General features: G+C 36.1%; 1 protein-coding gene across 1 annotated transcript in view; it reads right to left on the bottom strand.

The window, feature by feature from the left end:
* Positions 393 to 23,110, bottom strand: part of MARCH11 (membrane associated ring-CH-type finger 11) — a 30,553-nt gene continuing 7,835 nt past the window's right edge. The window contains exons 3-4 of the mRNA XM_021387785.1: positions 8,425 to 8,617; positions 393 to 1,098 (exon numbers count right to left, since the gene is read on the bottom strand). Coding sequence (XP_021243460.1) covers positions 776 to 1,098; positions 8,425 to 8,617 — 516 coding nt within the window. The 3' untranslated portion in view covers positions 393 to 775. The remainder of the gene's footprint in view (positions 1,099 to 8,424; positions 8,618 to 23,110) is intronic.

Genomic DNA, 23,110 nt, shown 5'->3' with positions numbered 1-23,110 from the left:
AGAATCTGCTAAATGTAGCCCCCCTGCTTAGAATGCAGTGTGATTTCTGTGCACAGGCACAGCTCCTGTAGTTTGCAGATCTTGGACAGCTGAGATGAATAACACGCTCTTCCCCGTCTGTGTCTTACTAGTGTCTGACATCAGCATCCCCCTGGGAGAGCCAGAAGATGAGCTGGCATCTTCCCTCTTGGTTTTAAGAACACCTGCTGGACTTGCTGCTTGAAGGCAAGGGACAATACAGCTCTCACTTACTTTCGCAAACCCAAACTGAGCTACAAACAACAAAATGAAGTCATAGAAAAGAAAGAACACTTGACTTGTGTCAACATTTTTTTTTCTTTTTGAAAGAAATCTGTTCAGTTTAATCCTCATGAAAGTGGGAAAAATAATAACAGTGGGTTAAAGCCAGTGTTTAAGAAAATACATTTAAATATATTTTTTTACTTAAAAATGACTTTCTTCAGCATTCAAAGACCTAAGAGTTAAACTATAATTGTATACACCTTATGTAACAAATTGACAAAAAATTTAATAAACCAGACTATATAAAAAGCAAGAGGTTGGGTGTTGGTTTTTTGTTGTGTTTTTTTTTTTTTGTCAGAAAAATGTATTTGTGATTTAGCTGATCGTATAAAAAGCATTTAATTTTTTTAAAAAATGTGTTGTTTTTTTTTTTCAAGTGTTAATGGTTTTACCATTCATTGTAGCTACATTCCAAACCCCTGTAACATCAGGGCATGTTATTCTTATCTGTGTAGCACAGTGAGCTTAATCTTTACACTGAGGTCACCCTCATTACTACTTCCCCAGAGCCATTATCCTCTGATGAATCTTCCTGAGGTCTCATGCGGTTGAACAAATGTAACAATACGTAGCCACACTGAAATCTTGGTGAGGTTAACTGTGTTGGGTGAACTAAATTTCTGTTTCTAAATGCAGTCAGTGGTAACCACAATGTCCTTCCTGCTGAGGATTCTCCTCGATTGCTCTCTTCTATATCTGTAGCTTTATCGTAATTTAACACATCCCAGTGTAGATTCACAGCCCTCCATCTCTTAAATACTCGATAAACAGATGCACCTTCATGTACTATGAGACCTGAAATGAAGAAAAGAAGACATTAATTTGTACAAAATGTCACTGGATATAATCTTAAGAGTAAATAGAGATTTAACTTCATAATGCCAAGTGGTAATGAATCTAACCAATGTAACTGACAATTTGAATAAATGGTTCATATGCAATATAATATAGGCATGTGTTCAAGGCTGGGGAAGGGAGCATGCACATAAATACTGCACTTGTACATTTTTTGCAATCTTTTGCAAACTTTTCCTTCATATACTTAAACAAAATCCAAAGATTACACAAATTTCCCAGTCCTCCTAAGTAGGGAATAAAATTGTTCTGAATGTAAGCTCAACATAATGAATACTGGAATTATCTGAGCATGCCTAACTAAAAAAAGTATTTATGTTTAAGTAAACCAATATCAATCAACCTTGCCAGCAGATTTGTAAATTGATTGCTTATGCTGGTGTTATCCTTGTTCACAGTAAGTCCTGTTTATTGAGAATTGTACCAGTTTAAGTAGATCTTTAAGTAAGCTGGACTTTCTGTAATGGTCTTAAATTTGTTCAGCAGTGTTTTGCAGAATTCAATACAAACAAATGGAACTGTTTTTACATTTTTATTTCAGTGTGGGAACACAGAAAAGTTATGAGAACTTGGAACAGCTGTAAGAATAATGATTTTCTTTTCTTGCTTCAGTCGAGAAAGAAGAAATTACATCTTGTTATTAACTATGATGAGCATGGCAAGGATGATGGCCTTTCTTCTTTCACTCCAAAGTTCAGTGGAAAAAAGCATGACTGTTTTTGTTGAGACCACAGAGATATTTTAGATGGTCCTTTCAAGGAAAACACAGTTTATCTGAAGTCCTGAATAGACTAATCTGTTTCTGACCTTACACGTAGCTCATGCTTTTTGTAACCATGCAAGAAATTTGTTTACTTAGATTAAATTCTTCATTTGTCATAGGCGTCCATATACTTTTATTTATTTATACTTATATGCACATTCTTCATGCATGAATGTTTCAAATATGAATTTACTTGGGGGGCTCATTGAGCTTCAGCCTTACTAGGTTTTTCTTCTGCTCCTGAGCAGGCATGGCAGTTGGTATGGTTCTGAGTAGTGTTGCAATATATTAGCTGTCTGATGTGATTCTCACTTAAAATTTCCCTATGCATTTCAAAATCTATAGTATCCTCTGTTGCATCACAAGCTGCACTTCTTTATCAAAAGAGATCACATATTACCTGTTGCTACACGGCAAAATTGTAATTTAAGCATCGGAGTCTCCTAGGGGGGTTAACTGATACCAGAAAGGAGTCATTCAAAGAGAGATGACACAAGCAGAAAGGGTGATAAAAGAATTTATATGAAGAACAATCTTCAGATTCAAGTGCAGTGATTTTCAGATCACAGTGTGTATTCAAATACATTGTTAAAGATCATTGCTTTGAAAGATGGATAAAAATGAAGTTGCTTCCAGGACACATGACAGCAGGTGTAGCAGCCCTCCAAGTCTCTCAAGTCACCTAGAATTCCCTGAAGTGTCTGATACAGGCTAAATGATCTTTGGTCACATATGAAGTCTACAAACTAAATAAGCCAGGGTTTTATTGCTGTGACAAAAATTCCTTTTTCTTTTTTTCCTGGTGCATTTGCTGTAGAACAAAAAGAGCGTAATTGTAGTTTCCCTCTACCTGTTCCTGGATCACAATACCCTTCAGTCCAAGTTCTCGCAAAATTGTGATGAAGCAAAATTGAGAGAACCTATTTACCCCAGTCTAAAGATTTCTGATGCCTGCCTGCTCTCCACTGGTGCCCAAACAGCATTTTTTAGAATACCGTAGGAAGCAGTTCGGAAGGATCAGTGAAGTATATGAAGTATACTTAAAGAGTCAGAAGCATCCCCCCAAAATTATGACAGAAGAGTCATAGGACTGTTTTATTTTAAGGAGACGTTTTTTCCTGTTTTGGGGCTTTCAGGATTTAGTGAAATTATATTTTCAGATTTTTCTCAACAATAGTAGGGAAGATCAATTTTCTTTGAAATGGAAGCTGTTATTCTCATATGCTCTCAAAATGCTGAGCAACAAAGGACCAAATATTGCAAGGCTTGAAATAGAGTTGACTGATTCGGCAATGCTGAAGGAAAAAAAGAACACTTTCATAACTTTTCAAAATGTTGATTTCCCACCTGATAAAACTGCAAATTCAGAAGGATCTGTATAGAAGAGGCAGAAGAATGCCAGCCTCTGGACAGCCTGTCTCTTTTGAAAGAAACTTTCAGGCAGAAAGAAAAATAAAACACCTCTCTACACCAAAAGTTCTGAGACTATAAACAAAGGGAAATCTGAGTAAGGTTTAAATGCCAGATATGACTTTCCAGTTACAGAGAAGTTCTGATGATCAGAATATAAGTTGTTAGTTAGTCACTAAAATGAAGCTGCATGAAACTGACAAAGAATCTTTTTCCTTATGAGGTCCATGGCAAAGAATGGGGATACAAGAGAAGAAAAAGCAAGGATAAATCTTTGAATTATACTAACTTGTTCCAAAACCCATGGTTTCAATAGCACAGAGAACATATTTGCACAGTCCCAGAGGAAAAAAATTACGGATCAGCAGAATACTTTGTTTGACCTAGGCAATCCCAAGAAGAAGTGTTAGATTTCACTGTTGTTAGCTGTTCCAATATTCTGTCCAAGTAACATCTACAAGGAACAGAGTTTTGGGAATGAGAGACCTGGCAAAATGTGCTAAGGTTCTAAGAAGGCTTTACCTTCAGGATTTATTTCTAAAATTTAGTGACTGCGGCGGGAGCCAGATGATAGGATTATGGGGACATCATTTTTTGTTCGTTCATTGTAAAGTACTGTGAGATTCTTTCATTTGCTCTGTCCAAAGGGTTTCATATCCTGAACCACAGTACACTTGAGCTTTTTCATACTGAATGTCTTTACAAGAAGGACACATCGTTGTTCAGATGTGGCATTAGGCTCCTGTGTTGTCTTATTTATCACATTAATTTCTCTTATAATCATTCAGGAATTTTTACCCCAAAAGCCTAAACATTTTTTACTGGGGAATAAAAGACACTTTTTAAAAACAGCCTTCACCCACTGGACAAAAATGTCACAATCCACAAATACAAAAAAAAAATGCAATAAATTGGCAAAGCATTAAAGTGAAACATTCACTTTAAAAGAGCAATTTAACTCTTTCTCAACTATTTAAATACAAACGTGAAAAAAACTATTTCTGAGTGAAGAAATACTAAGTATAGTTAGATGTGTTCATTATTAAAAAAACCTCAGCTCGAACAGTTTTACAACTAAGGGAATTAGTTACATAAATGTTACTAGGTATTTGCAGTGGTGGGAGACAAAAAAGGCATGAAAGAGATCTTGAAAGAAGACTATTTCATTGAAAGGTCAAGGAAAAACAGTCTGTGAATAAGTGGAGGGTGAAAAAGGAGTGGGAGGTCAAAAAGGAGCAGGAGATCAAAATGGAGAGCATCTGAACAAAAGAAAATAAGACTGAGAAAAAATAAGACTTAAAAAATGACTGTAGGTCAAAAAAGGAGTGGAAAACTGAAAGTCAAGTCAGAGGATAAAAAGGAAGACAAAAAAGAGTAGGAGGCCAAAAAGGAATGGGAAACTGAAGAATTAAATGGTGGCTGAGAAAAAGTTGAGGCTGACAATGGCTGGGTTATCAAATAGGGCTGTGAGGGAAAAAGAAAAGAAAAAAAAAAAAAAGCAAGAACTGCAAATCAGTCAGTGGAGCCCAAAAAGTAGGGGGAGGCCAAGAAATGGGTGGGAGGCTGCGAAAATAGTAGAGGCTGAAAATAAAAAATGTGGAGGCCAAAAAGTGGCTGCAGTCTTAAAAGGGCAGAAGGCCAAAAAGAAGTGCATGAAGGACCAGAAAGAAAAAAAGAGACTAAGAAAAATGTGAGGCCAAAAAAGGGCTTGGAGGCTGAAAAAAAGTAGAGGCTGGTAAAAAAGTAAGGGCCAATAATGGCTGGCAAGTCAGATGAGGTTTTGGAGAACAAACAAACAGAAACTGCAAATAACTAGAGGCTGAACAGGGATGGGGGGCCAAAATGGAGTAGGAAGCTCAAAGAGCAATTTGAGCAAATGCGAAAGGCTGAAGAGGATTGAGAGGCTGAGAAAAAGTAAAGACTTAGAAAAAGTAGAAGTATGAAAAAAGAAAATGAGGCCAAAAATGGCTGAGAGGCTGAATGAAAAGTATAGTCTGAGAACAAGTAGGGGCAGAAAATTATGAGAGGCTGAGAAAAATTAAGAGGTTTGAAAAAGAGTTGGGAGGACAAAAAAGGGTGAGATACCAAAAAAATAGTAGGAGACCAAAAGGGGCGGGGAGGCTGAGAAAAAAAACTTTGGCAGGCATAAGAAAACATAAAGCTGGAGAAAGAGCATATGCTGAAAACAGGTGAGAAACCAAAGGGAGTGAAGAGACTGAAAAGGGATGGGAGACCAAAGAAAAGTAGAGGCTGAAATAAAGTAGAGGCTGAAAAGAGGTGGAAGACTCCAAAAAAAAAAGGTTGAAAAAAAGTAGAGGCAAAAAAAAAAAAAAAACGAATGGGAGGCCAAGAAGTGGTGAGAGGCTGAAAAAAAAAATGGAGGCTGAACAAAAGTGGAGGCCAAAGAAAGGGTGGGATGCAAAAAGAGGTAGGAGACCAAAAGGGGGTCTAAATTTCTTGATGTTGGGAGGTTAAGAAAATACTGTGAGAAAAAGTGGAGACCAAGACAACATGGGAGGATAAGAGAAAAGCGGAGAGCGAAACTGTGTGGAAGGCTGAGAAATAGGTAGATTTTGAGAAGTGGAAGTTGAGAGTGTGTGCGGGCAGTGACAAAGTACGAGTCTGAGAATAAGAGGAAGCTGGAATGGGGTTTGAGGCTGAAAAGGGATGTGAGGCTGAGAAAACCATTAAAGATTAATTAGAAAGTCAAAGCTAAAAAAGGTTGAGAGGAAAAGAAGGAATGGGTAGCAGAGAAAAATGTAAAGGCTGAGAGAAAGGCTGAATGTGAAAAGGGCTGTTGAGGTCAAAAAGAAGGGGGAGGCAGAGAAAAAAAAGTTAAACAGTACAAAAAGTCAGGAAAAAAAATGAGTACAGGCTGAGAAAAATTGGAGGCTGAAGAGGGGTAAGAGGCAAGAATAAAAGCTGAAAGGTAATGAAAGAAAGGTGGAGGCCTAGAATAAAATGAGGCTGAAATATGGAGGCTGAGTACAAAGTATGAGACTGAAAAAAGTACTGACCAAAGACAGGAGGGGAGGTAAAAAAATGGTGTCTAGCTAAAAAGCAGCATCTAAGAAAAAAAGTGAAAGCAGAAGAGGGGTAGAAGGCCAAATAGTGCAAGTATTCAAAAATGTCATGTAAATATGTCATTACTTTGGGGAAAATTGCTTGTAAAATTATAACAACAAAATGCTTTAAAAGTATATCTATTATAAACTTCACAGATGGCCAAAAAATTAGTATTGTTTGTGCAAAGGTGTAGGGAGGCATAACTGAAATGAGTTGGACTAAATCTTGATCGTACCACCAGTAACTCATCCACTTGTCTTGGAATAGGTGCTGCACAGGCAAATTCATATGCATGCACAGTTTTTGAGTGAAATAAACAGAGATTCTATTGGGAGTATAGGTATAATTGCAAGTCCTTTGTAAGACTAAGCTCAAACGGAGAGAATGTCATGGATGACTAAATACAAATGAGTGCAGAGGACAAACTAAATAAGAACTGTGGCTGGCTGTAAGCATTACAAGCTTTATGATATAAGAGATTATATATGATATGCAATGGTAAAAGCAAATGTTAATGTCTTTGGGAAGTCATTAGCATAATCGCCAGTATTGTGTTTTTACGTGATTCATAAATAATAATTGCATTCATCTATTAGAGAACTTTATTCAAAGAATTTAAATTAGAACTATCAATCTAAAATTCCTCATTTTATGATAAAACTGAATGGAATTGAATATATTAATATATATTTTGAAAAGTTACAAGAACTCCTGGTATTACAAGCTTACAGAATGCAGATTACTTGAAATTACATGTAGATTGTGTAGGCTGAATGACAGTATTATCAGAATTTTGCAGTAACCAAACTTCTGATTCTGAATTTCCAGATAAGTCATATCTGCGCTGAATTTAAGCATTATGAAAAAACAGTGTCCAAATATCTTTAATTATGGTCAGTTTCAGTGCAAGCAACATAAAGGTTTTCATATATTTTCTCTGATGGTTCTGTAAAACATACATTTGTGTAATTTAAGGCTTGTCAAGCTTCCAGTGCAGAGGCGGCTGGAGCCCGGCTGACTCGAAGGGCAGCTACCTAACTGCATGTAGCAATCTATTGAAGGCACACCTTAGAATAGTTTATTTCTGTAGATAAATTCACTAATATTTCAGCTCATCCGCAGATATTCTTTGTTGGTTTTTGTTTTTACAATTAAAGAAACTGAACGGAATGAAAATAGTTTGAAGTAACTGGTTATTCCAACTATCCAATGCATATCAAAGTAAATTTTTATAATTGAAATCTGCTCATAAATAAAACAACCATAGAATTCCATATAACTGAAAAGCTTAGAATGCCTGAAGGACCTTTTGTCTAAACCTGGAGTTTTGTTTTGTTTTCTTTTTCTAACAAAAGCAAAAACCTTCAAGTGCTCAGCAGGAACAAGGATGTAGCTGGACATACAGCTGAGCTGCTTTTCTTTCATTACAAGTTGAGTACCTGCCCAGAGTATTAGAAACTTAAGTTGTATTCACTTCTTTGATAAGATTCACAGAAGAAAATCTGTCCAAAAATATTCTAGAGTAGGGCTTCTTGTAAAATTTACAAAACAAGTAGAAATGGTGATCAGCTGAAATAGAAATAAATGCTCTTACAGTAATGAGGTGGTGACAGTAAAAGATGATATGGCTTCATGGTTGGAGCAAAAGCCTTGATATTGGGAATCATTCTGTTTCCTTGCACCTTACTGAGCAGAATTCAGCACTGTCCTTCACAATTATCGTATAAGAGATTGGGATAACACCAACATTTATCACTCAGAATTTCTGAAATTTGCTAGTTGTCTATATTTTCAGGTACTTGAAACTGATCCTATTCTCGTCACTAAGATACTTTGATCAATCTGAGAGTAAAGCCTCTTTGGCTTTTCTCTTTGCAGTATCAGTAACACTGTAAAAAGCAATGTTGGTATCAGCTGAGAATAAATCAGAAAAGGACTGGAATGATCAATTAGAGTGACCAATTAGAAAAAATAGGTAGTCACAGTCTTAAACCACACTCTGTGCTGTTTAAAGTTTTTGAGCTTACCTATGCATACTAGATCCATAAAACCATACATTCCATAGCAGATTTGAAAAAGGATGTCCTTTCTTTGCCATACTGCATAGGGGCTGAAGGCTGACCATAGAAGCCAAGTCACACTTGCTACTAAGAACAGAGATCCTAGGATTACAGCAACCATCTGCACTTTCTCAACCAGTGTTATAGTAATGCTTTGCCACTAAAAGAGAAACAAAGGTGCATAAGATAAAAATGTTATTTTCTATGATTGTACATTCAACTCCACTTTTTTCCTGAAATCAGAAATTATTTTAAAATTTATACATATCTTCATAAAATGTTACTAATATTTTTGACACTGACAACTTATAGAACTTTTTTACCTATTTCACTTTAACTAAAAGTGAAACTAATAGTTGCTTCCCCATCTCCTCCAGCATCACTACCACCATCATCTAGCTGTGAACTTCAGAAGAATTATTAGTTTATTACTATTTTGAATACATAAGCAAGAAAAATTAGTCTTAGGAACTGAAGGGAACAGCCTTTCATATTTGTATGCTAACAAACAGAATATAAACAATGTTGGGAAGACAATCTGTTTTGTGTTAGTGTAACAAGTTGAAAGTGACACCTTTCCTTCCCATCCCACCCACCCCCAAGTCCAAAGCCATTTTCCACTATTCTGCTGCTCATCAAAGAAGCTCCTGGCTGTCTCCAGGCATGCCAAAGGAGATGAGGTTCTCTGCATAAACCAGTGTTAACAGTACAAAGAGATATCCATAGCTTAGTGTGGAGGCAACCTGAAGACTTGGGAAGAGACCCGAACATAGGTAGCATGCACATTTCTTTCCAGTGCACATTAACTATGTCTGCCTTTCTTAGGAAGGCTGTATCCTATGTATGTGAGATGACTCAGATTTGTGATGTGACAAGATTTTAATATAAAGAGTATGCTTACTGAATTTTGCCAAGATATGAATAGAAGTAAAATTTTGTTAAAACAAAGGGTCACAAAAGCAAAACACAGCGTAACAACAACAACAACAACAACAATCATCCCAGATTACCCTTAATGTATATGGTCTTTCATAGCCAATTATTTGTCTGAATTAGTTTGTCTGATTCCCCACTCTAGCAGCACGATCTGCTCCAGAGATAAAAATGCCGAATCTTCTAGGGTTGCAATAAGGACCAGGTGGAGAAAGAACTACTGAACCAACAGCTCTATTACCTCTTCTCCCATCTGGCAATAGTTTTTTTTTCAGTTACTTTATAAAAGCATTCTTTTTTAACAGCAGTTGGGTAGCCAGTATTGTATGACTGTAAGATGCTACAATAATTCAGATTGCAAGGGGCTGTGGGAGGTCTCTAGTTCAACTTTTTGCTTAAAACGGGGTCAGTGATGAGATGAGACTAGATTGCTCAGTGCTTGAAAATCTCCAATTATGGAGACAGCTCAACTGCTCTGAGCGATCTAGTGCACTTCTTTACTGCTCTCAGGTCAAAAAACTTTTTTCTTACATCCAGTCTGACCCACAATTTAAGCTGTCCCATTGAGTCCCACTGCAAAAAGCCTAGATGAGCAATGAGATCCTCTCCTCTTTTCTTCTATTTCAGCTTTTCCCATTAACTTTTTTAACTGGTGCCCAATTTGCACACCTGGTCCTGCTTACCTCCTCTTGTTGCAGCCTTCTGAGTATAACAGTACAGAAAGGTAGCCATACAATTTGTGAATTATGTATCTTGAAATGCTATTCTTTCATAATTAACTTATTAAACTCATACTAATCATTTCATTGAAATTTGGAGGTTGGAATGGAGCTATTCATATTCAATATTTTTTTTTTAATAGTAAAGTATGGATACTCATTTCCTTTGTTAGGAAAGTTTTTTTACAAGGTCGAGGAAGGTCAATTACAACTGATGCATGACAGAATGGTATGAGCTTCTCATGACTCAGACATTGTACACAGGACTTAAATGTCAGGACTGAAATTCATAGAGCTCTCCTTAGACTCGATCGGGATATGTTGAACAAAATTATTTTTCATTTCACAGCTAACACTACACAGTGTGACCTGGCAGAAAGCTGTCAAAAATGCTGTTGGTTATGTATTTCTATCTTCTTTCATTATCAGTGTAAGGCAGACCTGTAATGTATTTGTTCAGAATGCATGAAATCATAGTATGTTTAAATGAAGTAAAATTTAAGTAAAATTTAGTTTTATGCATTAACTGTCATAAAATATTAAACTATCAAATTCATGGAAGAAGCTAGCAATAAACTGAAAAAAAATTCAATCACTGAAATAAACAGCAGGTCTTTCACAGTGCAATTCCCAAAGCTTACTTCAGCTTATTTTGATTTTTGTTTTGGGGGGTTTTTTACTTCAGTTACTCATAATTATTCTTCAAAACTAGCAGTGAGCAGAAGGAAAAGTAGTCCAAACATTCAGGATAAGTAATGTAGTGTGCAGTCTAGATATAAAGCTTACCCCCTATTCTAGCATTGCCAGGCATGCAATTTCTATTCCTGTCATCTCCCATTCCTAACCAGACTCAACCATTTCTACAACTTTTTTTTTTTCATGAAAAGGTCTCACTAGGGCATCTGCTGACTTTCCCCAAATTTCCTTCTAGAAAATCTTGACCTTTAAAAGTCCTAAGAGACATAATCTCAGTCTCTTCCTGGCATCTTCTTAATATTGTGTTCTAGTTATTTTGCTGTTCTCCTGATCAGATGAATGGGCTGTCGAAAATGTAAGCAACAATCTCTCAATCGCCATAAATTTAAGAATTCCAAAAATTCAACATACTACTATGCTACCAGCCAGGAAGGGGAGCCACTTCAATTACTGAGAAAATGCATAAGCCTTTCACAGATCGTGGTCCCTAATTCCTTTGCCTTTAAAAATCAACAATTTGAAAAATGAACAATTAAAACAAAAACAAACAAACAAACAAAAAACAACAACCAAGAATCCCAAAATGGGGTTGGATGTTCTTTACTATTACTCAGATACTTTGTGGTATCTACTGCCTTTTTTCTATACAAAAGAAATTATACTCCTCCACCATCCTCAATATGAAGGTCAGCAGTTTCTAAGCAATTTACATATTTTATCTTCCTATCAATATAGTCTGTAAGTTAAACTAATCAGTAAGATCCCACAGTAGATAGGTGAGGAAGGATGGTATGCGCAACATGGAAGGCGCTCAAGAAGCCCAAACAGTTTTATGCAAAACTGCTATCTTGTCTCCTGGTACAAGGCTGTCTGCTGTATGAATCCAACACCATAACAGTGACAAAGTGGGATAGGTTGTTGTTAAACTCTAACATGGTCAGGTTCAGGACCTTGGTTACTGTTTATGTCCCTCCTTAGTGCAAATGGCAAGAAGACCATGCACGTTCATGATGTCTAAATGACCAGAAATGAAACTTCCTTCTCCCTGGCCCTCTGCCCCCAAACAGTTTTGCTTCAGAAACTTAGTCTGAGATTGCCTCTTGGTTAGTATATGGCTTCATTTTTCCCTTAACTTTTATTGTGTTTGGGTATGAATTATAAAGAGCAAGCAGATTGGACTGAGACAGGCATATTTTTCACATAGAGAAGGTATTCTGTAGTTATTACGCTATTCTTATGTAAATAAGCTCCAAAGATTTAGTTCTTTACTTAGCCATAGATAGTATTAGCCATTAGGCAATGAGAAGGAACTACATGGGACTGTATTGTTTGGTGACACTGCATTTCAGAACAGGATTTATGAAGAGGAACAGCAGTTGTAGTCACAATGCTTTCTACTATCTGAAATCTCATGTGTAGTTAAAAATGTCTGAAATCAAGTGTAGTTAATATGTGTGAGTATACACTCTGATAAATGCTTAGGGATAGAAGAGTTTTTTTCTGTTTAAATACCAAAAACATTTAAGCTTTATTTGATTTCTTACAATCATTCACCTTACTGCATGCCCTGCTACATGTTATACTCACTTCAACTTTTAGTATTAAATTAACTGTTTATGATAAAGGGATCACAAAAGTAATGTAGTTAAAAAATCAGCAATAAAGAAATTGCATTTAGAATTTAACAGTCTGAATTATTTAACATTTCAAACTGAATGATATCATTGTTGGTATGTCACAATTCAAATCCATTATTTCCATAAAATTATTTCACCTTTCCTTCATATAACTTGCCTCGTAACTCTTACTTGCTCAAGATTATAAATTATGACTTCCTAATTTGTCTTTGTCATTTGCTGAGTATACATCCCCATAAACATTAAGTTCTTTTAGCTAAGTTTTAACAACTCAGAAAAGTTCTATACAGCCTTTCTATGTCAGCTTCCATAAAGTACATAACCATAAAAAATAAATATTGTGATACAAACTGGCATTTTGCTTTAAAATCAAAATTAAAATAAAACTTTAAACATTTTGTATCTGACAAAAATAATAATTTTTCATAGACATGCATCAAAAAAAAAATCTTTAAATTTCTGTGAAACAGGATCCCATTTCATATTCTTTCCCATCGTATCTATAATGTTATGAGGTACCATGAGATACCCAGGCTTCTGATTTTAATACAGCATTGCTTTTTCGTCCCTTGAGAATTTCCTACACTTTCACTTCTACTGACATGTCATCATGTTTGGCTTCGGTAATCTTTTATTTACCACTGCTCTTCCTTTCATAAATCATTTGGGAGTCTGGCACATTTAACACACCCTATTGTTCTGTTTCTGACCCCAGAACCATTGTTCCCCTAAGTGCTCTATCAAGGATAAATACTGCATAATTTCAGAGTTTTTGAGGTCAAGACTTCCAAAAGTTGAAAGAAACATACTGCTTTGAAGGACTAATTGCTAAAGAATAAAGTTAATAAAGTAATATGCATGCTGTATACTAACATAAAAATTGATACAATATTCAAAGATTTGTCATCTTTGAGATAAATCAGTACTAAATTAGCTTTTTTAAATTGTGCCTTGTAAAAGCCCATTGATTGTCATAAAACGCATGGCAGAAAAGTGATCTTAAAAGCACTGACTGAGACTGAAATTGAACTCAAAATACCTCATACGAAAAATGTCTGCAGTGAAACTATACGTTTTCTTACGCCCTTAATAAAGAGCATATGAAAATTCCTCATGGCTGCCCAGATTAGATGACACAGATTAATCCCCCTGCATACAGTACTGCCAACTCAGAAAGACTAGCAACAGAAAACTTTCTTGGAGGTGTTCAAGGCCATGTGGGATGGGGCTTTGAGCAACGTGGTCTAGTGGAAGGTATCCTTGCCTCTGACTGGGGGGTTGGAAATAGAGACGATCTTTAACATTCCTTCCAACCCAAACCATTCTATAATTCTGTGAAGACACACATGGACTATTCCATGTTTGCGAAGGGTAACATTATCTTTTGAAAATGTATACCTTTACTATTTATTTAATTTGTGATTCAGTGTTGGGTTTTTCAAGCATATGATCATAAACAATGGGCCCCCTTCACTTTCTTTAAATCTGTGTACTAATCTGGAAATCAATGCAACTAAGATTCTGAGTTATTATAAAAATGTATCTAATTTCAAAATATAGTAAGAAGTAGCATATGTGTACACACTGGTTCCTCCTCCTCATCATCATCAAACTTATCACGTTGGTCAATTAGATATTATATTGAATTATAATATACCAACTAGTCTACTCTGAGACATCTGAAGTCTCTGAAGATGCTCATAATCTCTACTGAATTTTGATGTGGTAGTTTGACATGGCTGCCACCAACTATCTGCTCTGCCACTTAGAGTCAAGTTATTTAGTTGCCATCACAGTAGCAAAGGTAGCTGACTCTTGTTCCCTCTAGTCATTCTGGAAGGGGTATTTAATGTAAAAGTAATTAAAAATACCTGGCAGTGAACCAACCTTATGGTGACCTACTATAACACAGTATGATTAACCTGAAGATGTATTAATTATATGACTTCAAAAAGATTTTTATAGAATCTTCTACTTTCTCTGGCTGCTAGAATCAGATAGCTGTGACAGGAAAAAGTTCTTAAACACAGACATTCATTATGAATAATAGGATTTGCAATCTGTTTATGAATAAAACTTACAGAAGTAAAAAAAACTCAATGATTTAGGTCAATACATCATTTTTGAAATGCCTATTCCTTGTTAGTAGTCTAAATGATCAGATAGTTTTTCTAATGTGTTTTGCAGTATGAACATAACATTATCTGCATGATTTAATATGCAGGTATTTTCAACTTATTGACCTACTTGGATAGAAAATGCATAGGAATGAGTATATGTATGTAAACATTTGAAATGTCCTTTTTAGCAATAGGCTTCTAGTTTTATGAGGGCTGCTCTGAAAGTAATGCCTCCTATTTTATTATATTGGCCCATGATGTCAGAGGCGGATGTTGGTGGTGTAGCAGTAGAGGTGGAACTTTCCCACCAATATTCCACTACATGGTGTTGCCATGTGACAGATGGCAGCAGAGAGACAGTCTGACAAAATGGTGTCTGTCATGGCAGTGTGTATGAAGCAAAGGGAGTCATTGGGTGGTGAGTTTCAGCAGTGGTATCAGCGACTTGAAAGACAAGCCACATTCCAGACAGCCATGCAGATTTTTACAAGCACAGCATGCAAGCTTTTTGTTCATTGCTGGCAAAAAAAAAACATAGCTGATGGTGGTAACTATGATGAAAAATAGCATTTTGTAGCTGAGAATTTGCTCTATCAAATAGCGTTATTGTGCTTTTTGTAATTGTTGTAGTTTCCATGGAAATAAATAGGAGGCGTTACTTTTTGGAGTGAACTGTGTATGTGTTTTTTTAAAGGAATCAATGATACAAAAATTGCAGCTCGCCATTAGTGCTTACCAATTTTGATGAATTATTAAGACAGAGTGCCTGTAGTCATAATGCAGTTTTCTTTTTTGAATCAGATAGGTCAAGAATATAGATAATTGAGCTTACATGTAACATCTCAGTCTGCTTGGAAGGCTATACCTGTACTTTGGACATTCTGAAAGCATAACATTCACTGCGGAAGTATATTCCGTCTGTGCAGCACACATGCAATTTAGTTGATAAATCCTAGAAGTGCTTATTCCATGTACCTGGCAGAACAGAACATCTGCACTTACATTGGATGCATCATGGATTTCTGAGTGCCCTGCAGCCTGGAAATCCTGGAAATGAAATTCTATTTAGACACAAAACAATAGTATTGGAAAAGCTCTGGGGATGCATTTTCTTTCTCTTCAGAGAAAGGAACTAATTGCAAATTTTAGCTAGGACAGGTGAATAGGTTTAAAAGGAAAAAAAACCGACCATGAGGATAAGATCATGCAATTCCCTAAGATATTAGTGCACTCACCAAAGGTGTGTTAAAAATTGTTTCAGCATGGGGGGATACAACGAGCCTCGCCCACAAAATGCCCTGACCACCTGTCACTGCACAAAAGGGTCATCTGTTCTTGACCATTTTTGTTGGTGCCTTCTTGTATATGTTGAAGAGTTCAACTATTAATTCCAGTTCACTTACTGAAACTCATGTTTCATCTGCTAACTGGACTTTTCAAGTGGTAGCTACTAGGCTTAGGGTTAGGGTTAGTCTTTCTGATGCTATGAATAATTAAATATTTTTTACAACTCATACAAGATGGAAGATAAAGGGTTTAACCTAAGAGTAGTCTACACCCTAATGGTTGATGCATTCCTTTTTGAAAGGCTTTCATTCAAATCCATTCTTCACCTGAGCTAAAGCAAGATTTTCAACTTCCACCTTGTAAGATGCTATTTTAATAACTGATACTGACACGTTATTCAGAATATGCAATGACTCTTCAAAGTCATTTACTGGAACACTACCAATTCATATACCAGCCACACAGATGTTTCCTGAACCAAGGAGAAAGCAAATTTAATTGATTCCTGTACTCATATCACCTCTATAAGGTTGAGTAGGGACATGATTTTAATACTGCACAAAGAATCAAGACCTATTTCTGACGCTGGTCTACCTCAGCTGTTATGAATGGTGACAAAGAGGCTATGGTCTTTCCTGAAAAGGAATCATATACTGATGCAAAGGTGGAAGAAATGCTATACAATGGGAATTTTAGAGTTCAGAGTTTTGAGTTTACTGGAAAATGACTGAAAGGAATTTTCTATCTCATTTAAGTACTGTAAGAGTTAAAATGCTAAGTATTAATATATTTTTCCAATCTAGGCCCAACACACAATGATGGTTAGATGACAGAGACAAAAAATGTAGGTGTACAAACAAATCTGATTGGATAAGCATGGTTAAGAACTTGTAAAGTATCATTTTCTTTTGAGTACACAGTGTTTTACTGCTTTCCACCATCTGCTTCTCATCTGTCCAAGTCCATAAGATATCAAGTAGTACATCCTCATCTGTTGTCACTGGATTCCCTTACATCCTACAGAAGCACCATTCACAACTGAGAATCAGGCCCTTCACAATAATTCTAGCACAAACCAACTCTTTAGCATCTGTTAGGTACAGAATCTGAAGGATGGTCACTATCCAGTCTTCTTCCTTTTGCTCTATGGCAATGATGTGTTTCAGTAGAGAAGGGTACCTCACAAGAAAACATCTGAGTACAAGTATTGGCCTCAAGCCATTTGGGCTTTTGGTCATAACCAAAACTAATTCACAGAATTGGATCAAAATTTTCATGTGACCCTAGGAAAATCTCTGAGGGAAGCGTTCAAGTGCTTCTGTGTGAGATATAAAACAGAGGCATTTCAGATTTTGAGGATAAGATGAAAGAAACATACTTAGTTTAGAGTTAAGGTTGTTGCCTCACCTAATGCCTCAAGGAAGATGTGTACATCTTGGGTAAGGGTTAAAAAGTAGGACAATAAAAATGCCAAGGTATTATCAACCAGCATGTAATCACAAAGACGACAATCCTAGGTTCTGGCCTGCACGAAATCTGGCAAAACTTGCTCTAAAATTTAATTAGAGATTAATCTACTAGACTGGCAAATCAATTAGATTGATTGTGTAATCAATTACATTTGCAATACATCTTCACTTGAAGACAATTTAGTCATAATTAGATGATTTCAGACTATGCAAATTAATATAGTAAGTGACATACTACTTGAAAATTTGGCCAAATAAAAAAAATAATTTATTTATTATGATTCCTTCTGTTTTAGATGTTATGTATAGTGTATAATAATTAAAACATGATATAAAAAGATGCACAATGCATCAATTATTATACATATTAATATGATATATGCGTTTTACAATATCAACAGTAATAATTATTGCTATTAATTCTAATTTAATAAGCAACAATATTTTAAAAATCAATTGTATTAGTAAGTTTTTTCAGGTATTACTACATAATCACAGCTACAAGCTGGTAGGTGCTATTTGAATTAGCAGTCAGTTTTTTTCTAATTGTTTGGGCAGGCCACTGAAAATACACAGCTTTCTTACTCATTATGCATCAACATTCATAACACTACAAGCAGCAATGGTTATAATAATAAAAACTGTTATATCCAATTCATACTGTTGTGCTGGGAAGTCCTTAAACTATAAATTGCTCTTGGCCTAACGGTGGTTATATGACTCACACATAACCCATGTACCATCCCTTCCAGTATAAATAAATACAGACATAAAAATACTCTTGTTTTCTCTCAAATCAAGAAGCACCTAAGAGAAAGAAGGGTAAGCACATGCTGTACACAAAGAAAACACTTATATCAAAGAACTACTTGCTGTTTAGTTAGCTAGAAATACTGTAAATTATATTTCAAGTTTATGTATGTCTGTATGTATTTTGGTTGTCTCTCTAGACAGTAGTCCCCTCTTTAAATCATATAATGCATGACAGAGGTGTTGGTCTTCTTTTCACATCAGCTGCTCTGTCTTACAATCAGCAGTATTTCATGAGTCCTTAACAATATTCACAATTGGACTTGATGAAATTCATTTAGGTTGCTGTTTGAGAAATACTCCAGTGATCCTATAGGAAGTCCTGAGACAACTTGTTACTCGCTTCAAAAAATTTTCCACATAGGATGCTCTTGTTCACCTCTCTGGAACTTGCAAGTAGATCTTCAAAACTCCCTTGATATCCAAAGTTTGTAAGCAACTAATCCCTCCAAACATTGATGAAGAAAGAATACCAGATAGAAATCTGGCATTGCCCTGGTCAGGAACTTCAGTTGAGTTTATTTTATGGCATGGGTGACAGCCATGGAAAACCATAAAATCTAAATGAAAAAGGCAGAGACAACTAAACCACAAGTATATCAATAACTATATAGGTCCCTTTCAACTACTGCTTCTTTGATAAGAACAAAACTCACTAGTCTCTCAGAAACATCATGACTGTAAACTGAGAAAGTACAGAGCACCTAAGAGTGATAAGTGAAGACAGACCTAACAGAACACATATCATATGCAGCATACCGTTGTGAAACAGTGTAAGATCTCATGGCTCAAAGAATGGAAGAGATAACTGGCTCAGACATCTAGAAGGGGGAGAAGCTAGTATTTGTCTTCAGGTAGGTTTGTACGGTCATGAAGATCTGGCTGACTGTTAGTACCTTATCTAGCATATGATTCTGAAGTAGAGAATGTTGACTATGGCCTAATGTCCTAAAATCAGGAAAATGGACAGTATTCTGACACTGACACCAGACATCTTTTGCTATGCTGTATTGAAGAGGACCAGTTCTGCCATGCTGGACTTAACACATAAAGATTCTGAGGGAGAAAAGATAATGGGAAAAGGAATTAATCATTGCTCCAGAAGGGGAACTGGGAATGATTAAGCAGCCCTAGCACAGCAAGAGAAAGGTGGTTGTGTTTTTTGTGACTATGAAAACAAGCCTCAGCAAGCTTCTAATGGAGGAATAGATTTAAGAATGCTTACTCATGGCCCACCAAAGTAAAGGAACTCAGCCTCTCAGCCAAGATGCTGAGTCCAGTGGCAGAATTCTCCAGTCAAGCAGCTGCCACTTGGGAACTCATAACATCCCCCAGAGATGCTGAATGCCACAGACAGACCAAGCAGTAGGATTAAGCATAGCACATACACATTTTTTTCAGAAAGTGTTTTGCTTTATTCATGAAAATAAACATGAGAGTTGCAAATTAATCACCCTTTTAGAACAATGCAAATTACCAGATGAATTTGAGTGTGTAACTGAAGTTATTCAGCTTTCTAAAGTCATCTTCCTTTTCACATCATAAATCATATTCTACAATACCCTCCTCCCTGAAAGAAAATGGTACTAGACGTTGATTATCAGAAGGAAAAAAGACAGTTTAACTTCTGCTGAAGGTGATTTCTATCCCAAGAATCTTTCTGACTTCTGTTACAAACCTGGAAAAGTATTAGTCAGCGTAGTTACTGAGGGGAGTAGAGAGTGACAAGTTAAATGTCACAACCAAGGATCACAGCCCTTGGGATTCATATGTCAGTGGCAACCATGGTTCAGTATTTAATCTGGTCAATTCATTAACAAAGTTAGGAAAAGATTAAAAAGTAGGAGGGAGTGACAGTGAGACAAAGACGTGGCATAATATTCAGACTTTAGAGGTGCTAATTCAAGGTCAGAGACCATGGAAATGCTAGATGACTTTTAAGTAAACAGAATTGGTGCCTGTACTTCTGAACCCAAACAAGGAAGAAAGGAACCTTTTCAAGATTATCATGAGGAGCTAACGTGTGAGAGTTCTGCAGTGAAGACAAAGATTCCCTTGTGTTGTGCTGTAAATACCAATACATCTGAAAGTAGCTGCATCTATTCAGAAATAATCTAGGCTAGAAGGCTGAAGTTTTTAGATCTCGTAGGTCATAATTGCCATGATTAGGTTTATGGCATTCATAACAGCGAGATCTACAAAAGTATGAAGGTAATACCCAGTATACAGATGAGTTTTTGAAACCCCCATAGCCATAAACTGTTCCCAGAGAATCCACAAATCTCTGAACACATTCAAGTACCTGGTAACTGTATCAACTCCTATTGATAGAAAAGCTCTGAAGTAGACACATTTGCTAAGAATCATCAGCTATTCTATGCATTTCTATATCTTTTACCCAAAGCTGAAGAAAGAATAGACTTCTGAAATCCATAAGCATTTGATGCTCCCTTATCTTGTAATGAATGAAGATCTTCCCCTTAAGCTTGACAGACATCAGATGACATCAGTAATTAATCAAATTTCTATTTGGTGCAAGCTTTCAGAAAGCAGTGAGATGATATACAATACTCTGTAAGTGATGCTTGAAGAAAAAGAGAACCTTTTTTAAATCCTATGAGGATTTAAAGTCATCACTGTATATTTCAATACAAGCAAAGTGTCCTCTTTGGAAGGTGACATTAAATGACTGGAGCTTCAAGCCTCTTCTTGAGGCCTCTAAAGAATGAGGATATGTGGAGAACAGTGTTGCAATTGCAGGAAAAGACTACATTCGTAGGACTCCTATATTCTATTAATGTTATTCTGACAAGATACAGTGAGCAACTGTGTTATGCTGATTCCTTCAAGCAAAATATGTCAGATTGCTTTCCTCCTATGAAACAGCAGCCTTGAAATTGAGATGCAGGATCTTTTCATCCATAGTGGAACACAATGTGCTGGAAGTAACCACAAGGCATAGTAGACTGTAAATTGCAGACTGCTCAGATAATGGCCATTAGAGATATATAAAATGTCCCATTAAGAAGTAGACTCTCCCTGGCTGTTCTTCCCCAGTGAGCAGAAGAGCTTCCTTAGCATGAAAGAAGAGAAAGCGTATGGAAGTGTACTCTCATTTTCTCAGGATACAGTGTCCTGGATACCAATGTTATGGCATTATCTTTTTCAAGATCTTTGTAGTGCTTGGAGGATTCTTCTTCCAATGTTAGCATAGTTGCTAAATACACATGAAGCTAGCAAGCATTTTATTTTGATGGTGAAGGTCATGACTGTCTGAAACAATTAAGGAATTACTTTGGAATTTTATTTGTTGTTTGGGCATAAAAGACCAGAAAAAATGAGCCTTAGCATATGATATGGCCTTCTTCCAATAGTTTAGTTTGTGTGGGTATCAGTATGGTACATCCCAGTGCTGGGAATATGCTCATAACAGAAATGCCAAAGTTTAATACTGCCCCAGAGGGAACACACTGCCATAAAAATATCTAAAAATATAGAAAGGGAAAAAAAAGACGATTAAGAGGAAAGAAAACTGTGTGGCTAAATCTCAAAGACTCATTCTCTACTGGCTTCTCTGAAATGTAAACAAACGTGACTTGGAGAAGAAATATAAAAAGTAAATAAAAAGGAAAGATGAAATAAATTAAACAACAAAAAGCAAAGAACCCTATGGGAAAAGAGTCATGCAGGAAAAACTCACAATGCAGAGAGAGTGCTCTGATTCAGACAAGTACTTCAGAAGAACTGAGGTCAAATGGTTCTTTCACTGTTGCACTATTGGCATGAAAGGAGACGGGCTGTCTTCTGTACATTCTGCACAAATAACAAGAGTCTCCAGTCCAAATACGAAACACTAGATTTGAATCTACATGTGGGACAAAAAATCATAAAAAATGTGAGTGCAATAAGCTGAAAAGCCATCTCACCAATTGAGTAAGAAAGCAATTAGTGTAACCACTGATTATTTACATAAAGCATTGAAGGCTTCATTGAAAACTGACAAAATTAAAAATCAAGAAGCATTAAAAGGAAGTCTTGAAATGAAGTCAATAAAGCCACTTTCTTTGACAAATTTCTGTTGTGGAAAAAACTACAGTAGCATTTCACAGATGACACAGCATGAATGGTAGAGAAGCAAGGAGGTTTTGACAATGTCTGGTGACCAGGCCACTTACACTGCCAAGTAAGCATGAGGAAAGGGATCATAAACAAGAAGTATAAAAGCAGTACACTATCATTTATTAACCAGTTTACATATTAAGAGTCAGAAGAAGCCTGCTGATAAAAACCAACCTGTAATTGGTTGTAACATTGCTGACGGGAATTAAAGAACTGAATGATCAGGATTTTGGACTTGAGAAAAAGACAGAAATTTGTATGTGGAAAGCTTACATACCTCTCATTGCTAAATAATTTCATCAATGTTAGTCTAGAATACCAAGCTTTTTGGGAAATATCCAATCAGTTTGGCAAATTTTTTTTAAAAAAAGACAAAAAACAGTAACTCAGAGGTTACTGAAAACAAGTCCCACACTGTATCTTAAGCCTTACATGTTTACCTAGATATCCTAAGCATCTAAAATGCCAGTAGCTATGTTTATGCAGCTAACTGGATTCCCATCCATGCTGTCCTTAAAATTTGAAAGTATTTTTCTAAATGAGATATGTAATTTATGCTTATAATTGCAGTAGTGATTTTATTCAAGATTCTTTCATGTATAATGCTAACCATTCTGTCCTGTGAAAATTTTAGTTACAAAAAAATCCGCTATTTTCCCTTAGAGTAGTTAACTCACTATGTAATACACCAAGATAACAACACTCTTTCTAAATATACATATATATATTACCACTAGATCAGAATGACACCAGCAATTAATGCTTTATGTTTTCAAGCACAGTTTGCAGTCTACATAGTGTTAATTGCTGCTTCACACTATGCAAGCATTCAAAGAATAAAACAAGATATCAATTGTTTTTTT

The sequence above is a fragment of the Numida meleagris genome, chromosome 2 (assembly GCF_002078875.1).
Source record: "Numida meleagris isolate 19003 breed g44 Domestic line chromosome 2, NumMel1.0, whole genome shotgun sequence".
In the NCBI taxonomy this organism is placed as follows: domain Eukaryota; kingdom Metazoa; phylum Chordata; class Aves; order Galliformes; family Numididae; genus Numida; species Numida meleagris.
This window is presented reverse-complemented; position numbering and strand designations above follow the sequence as displayed.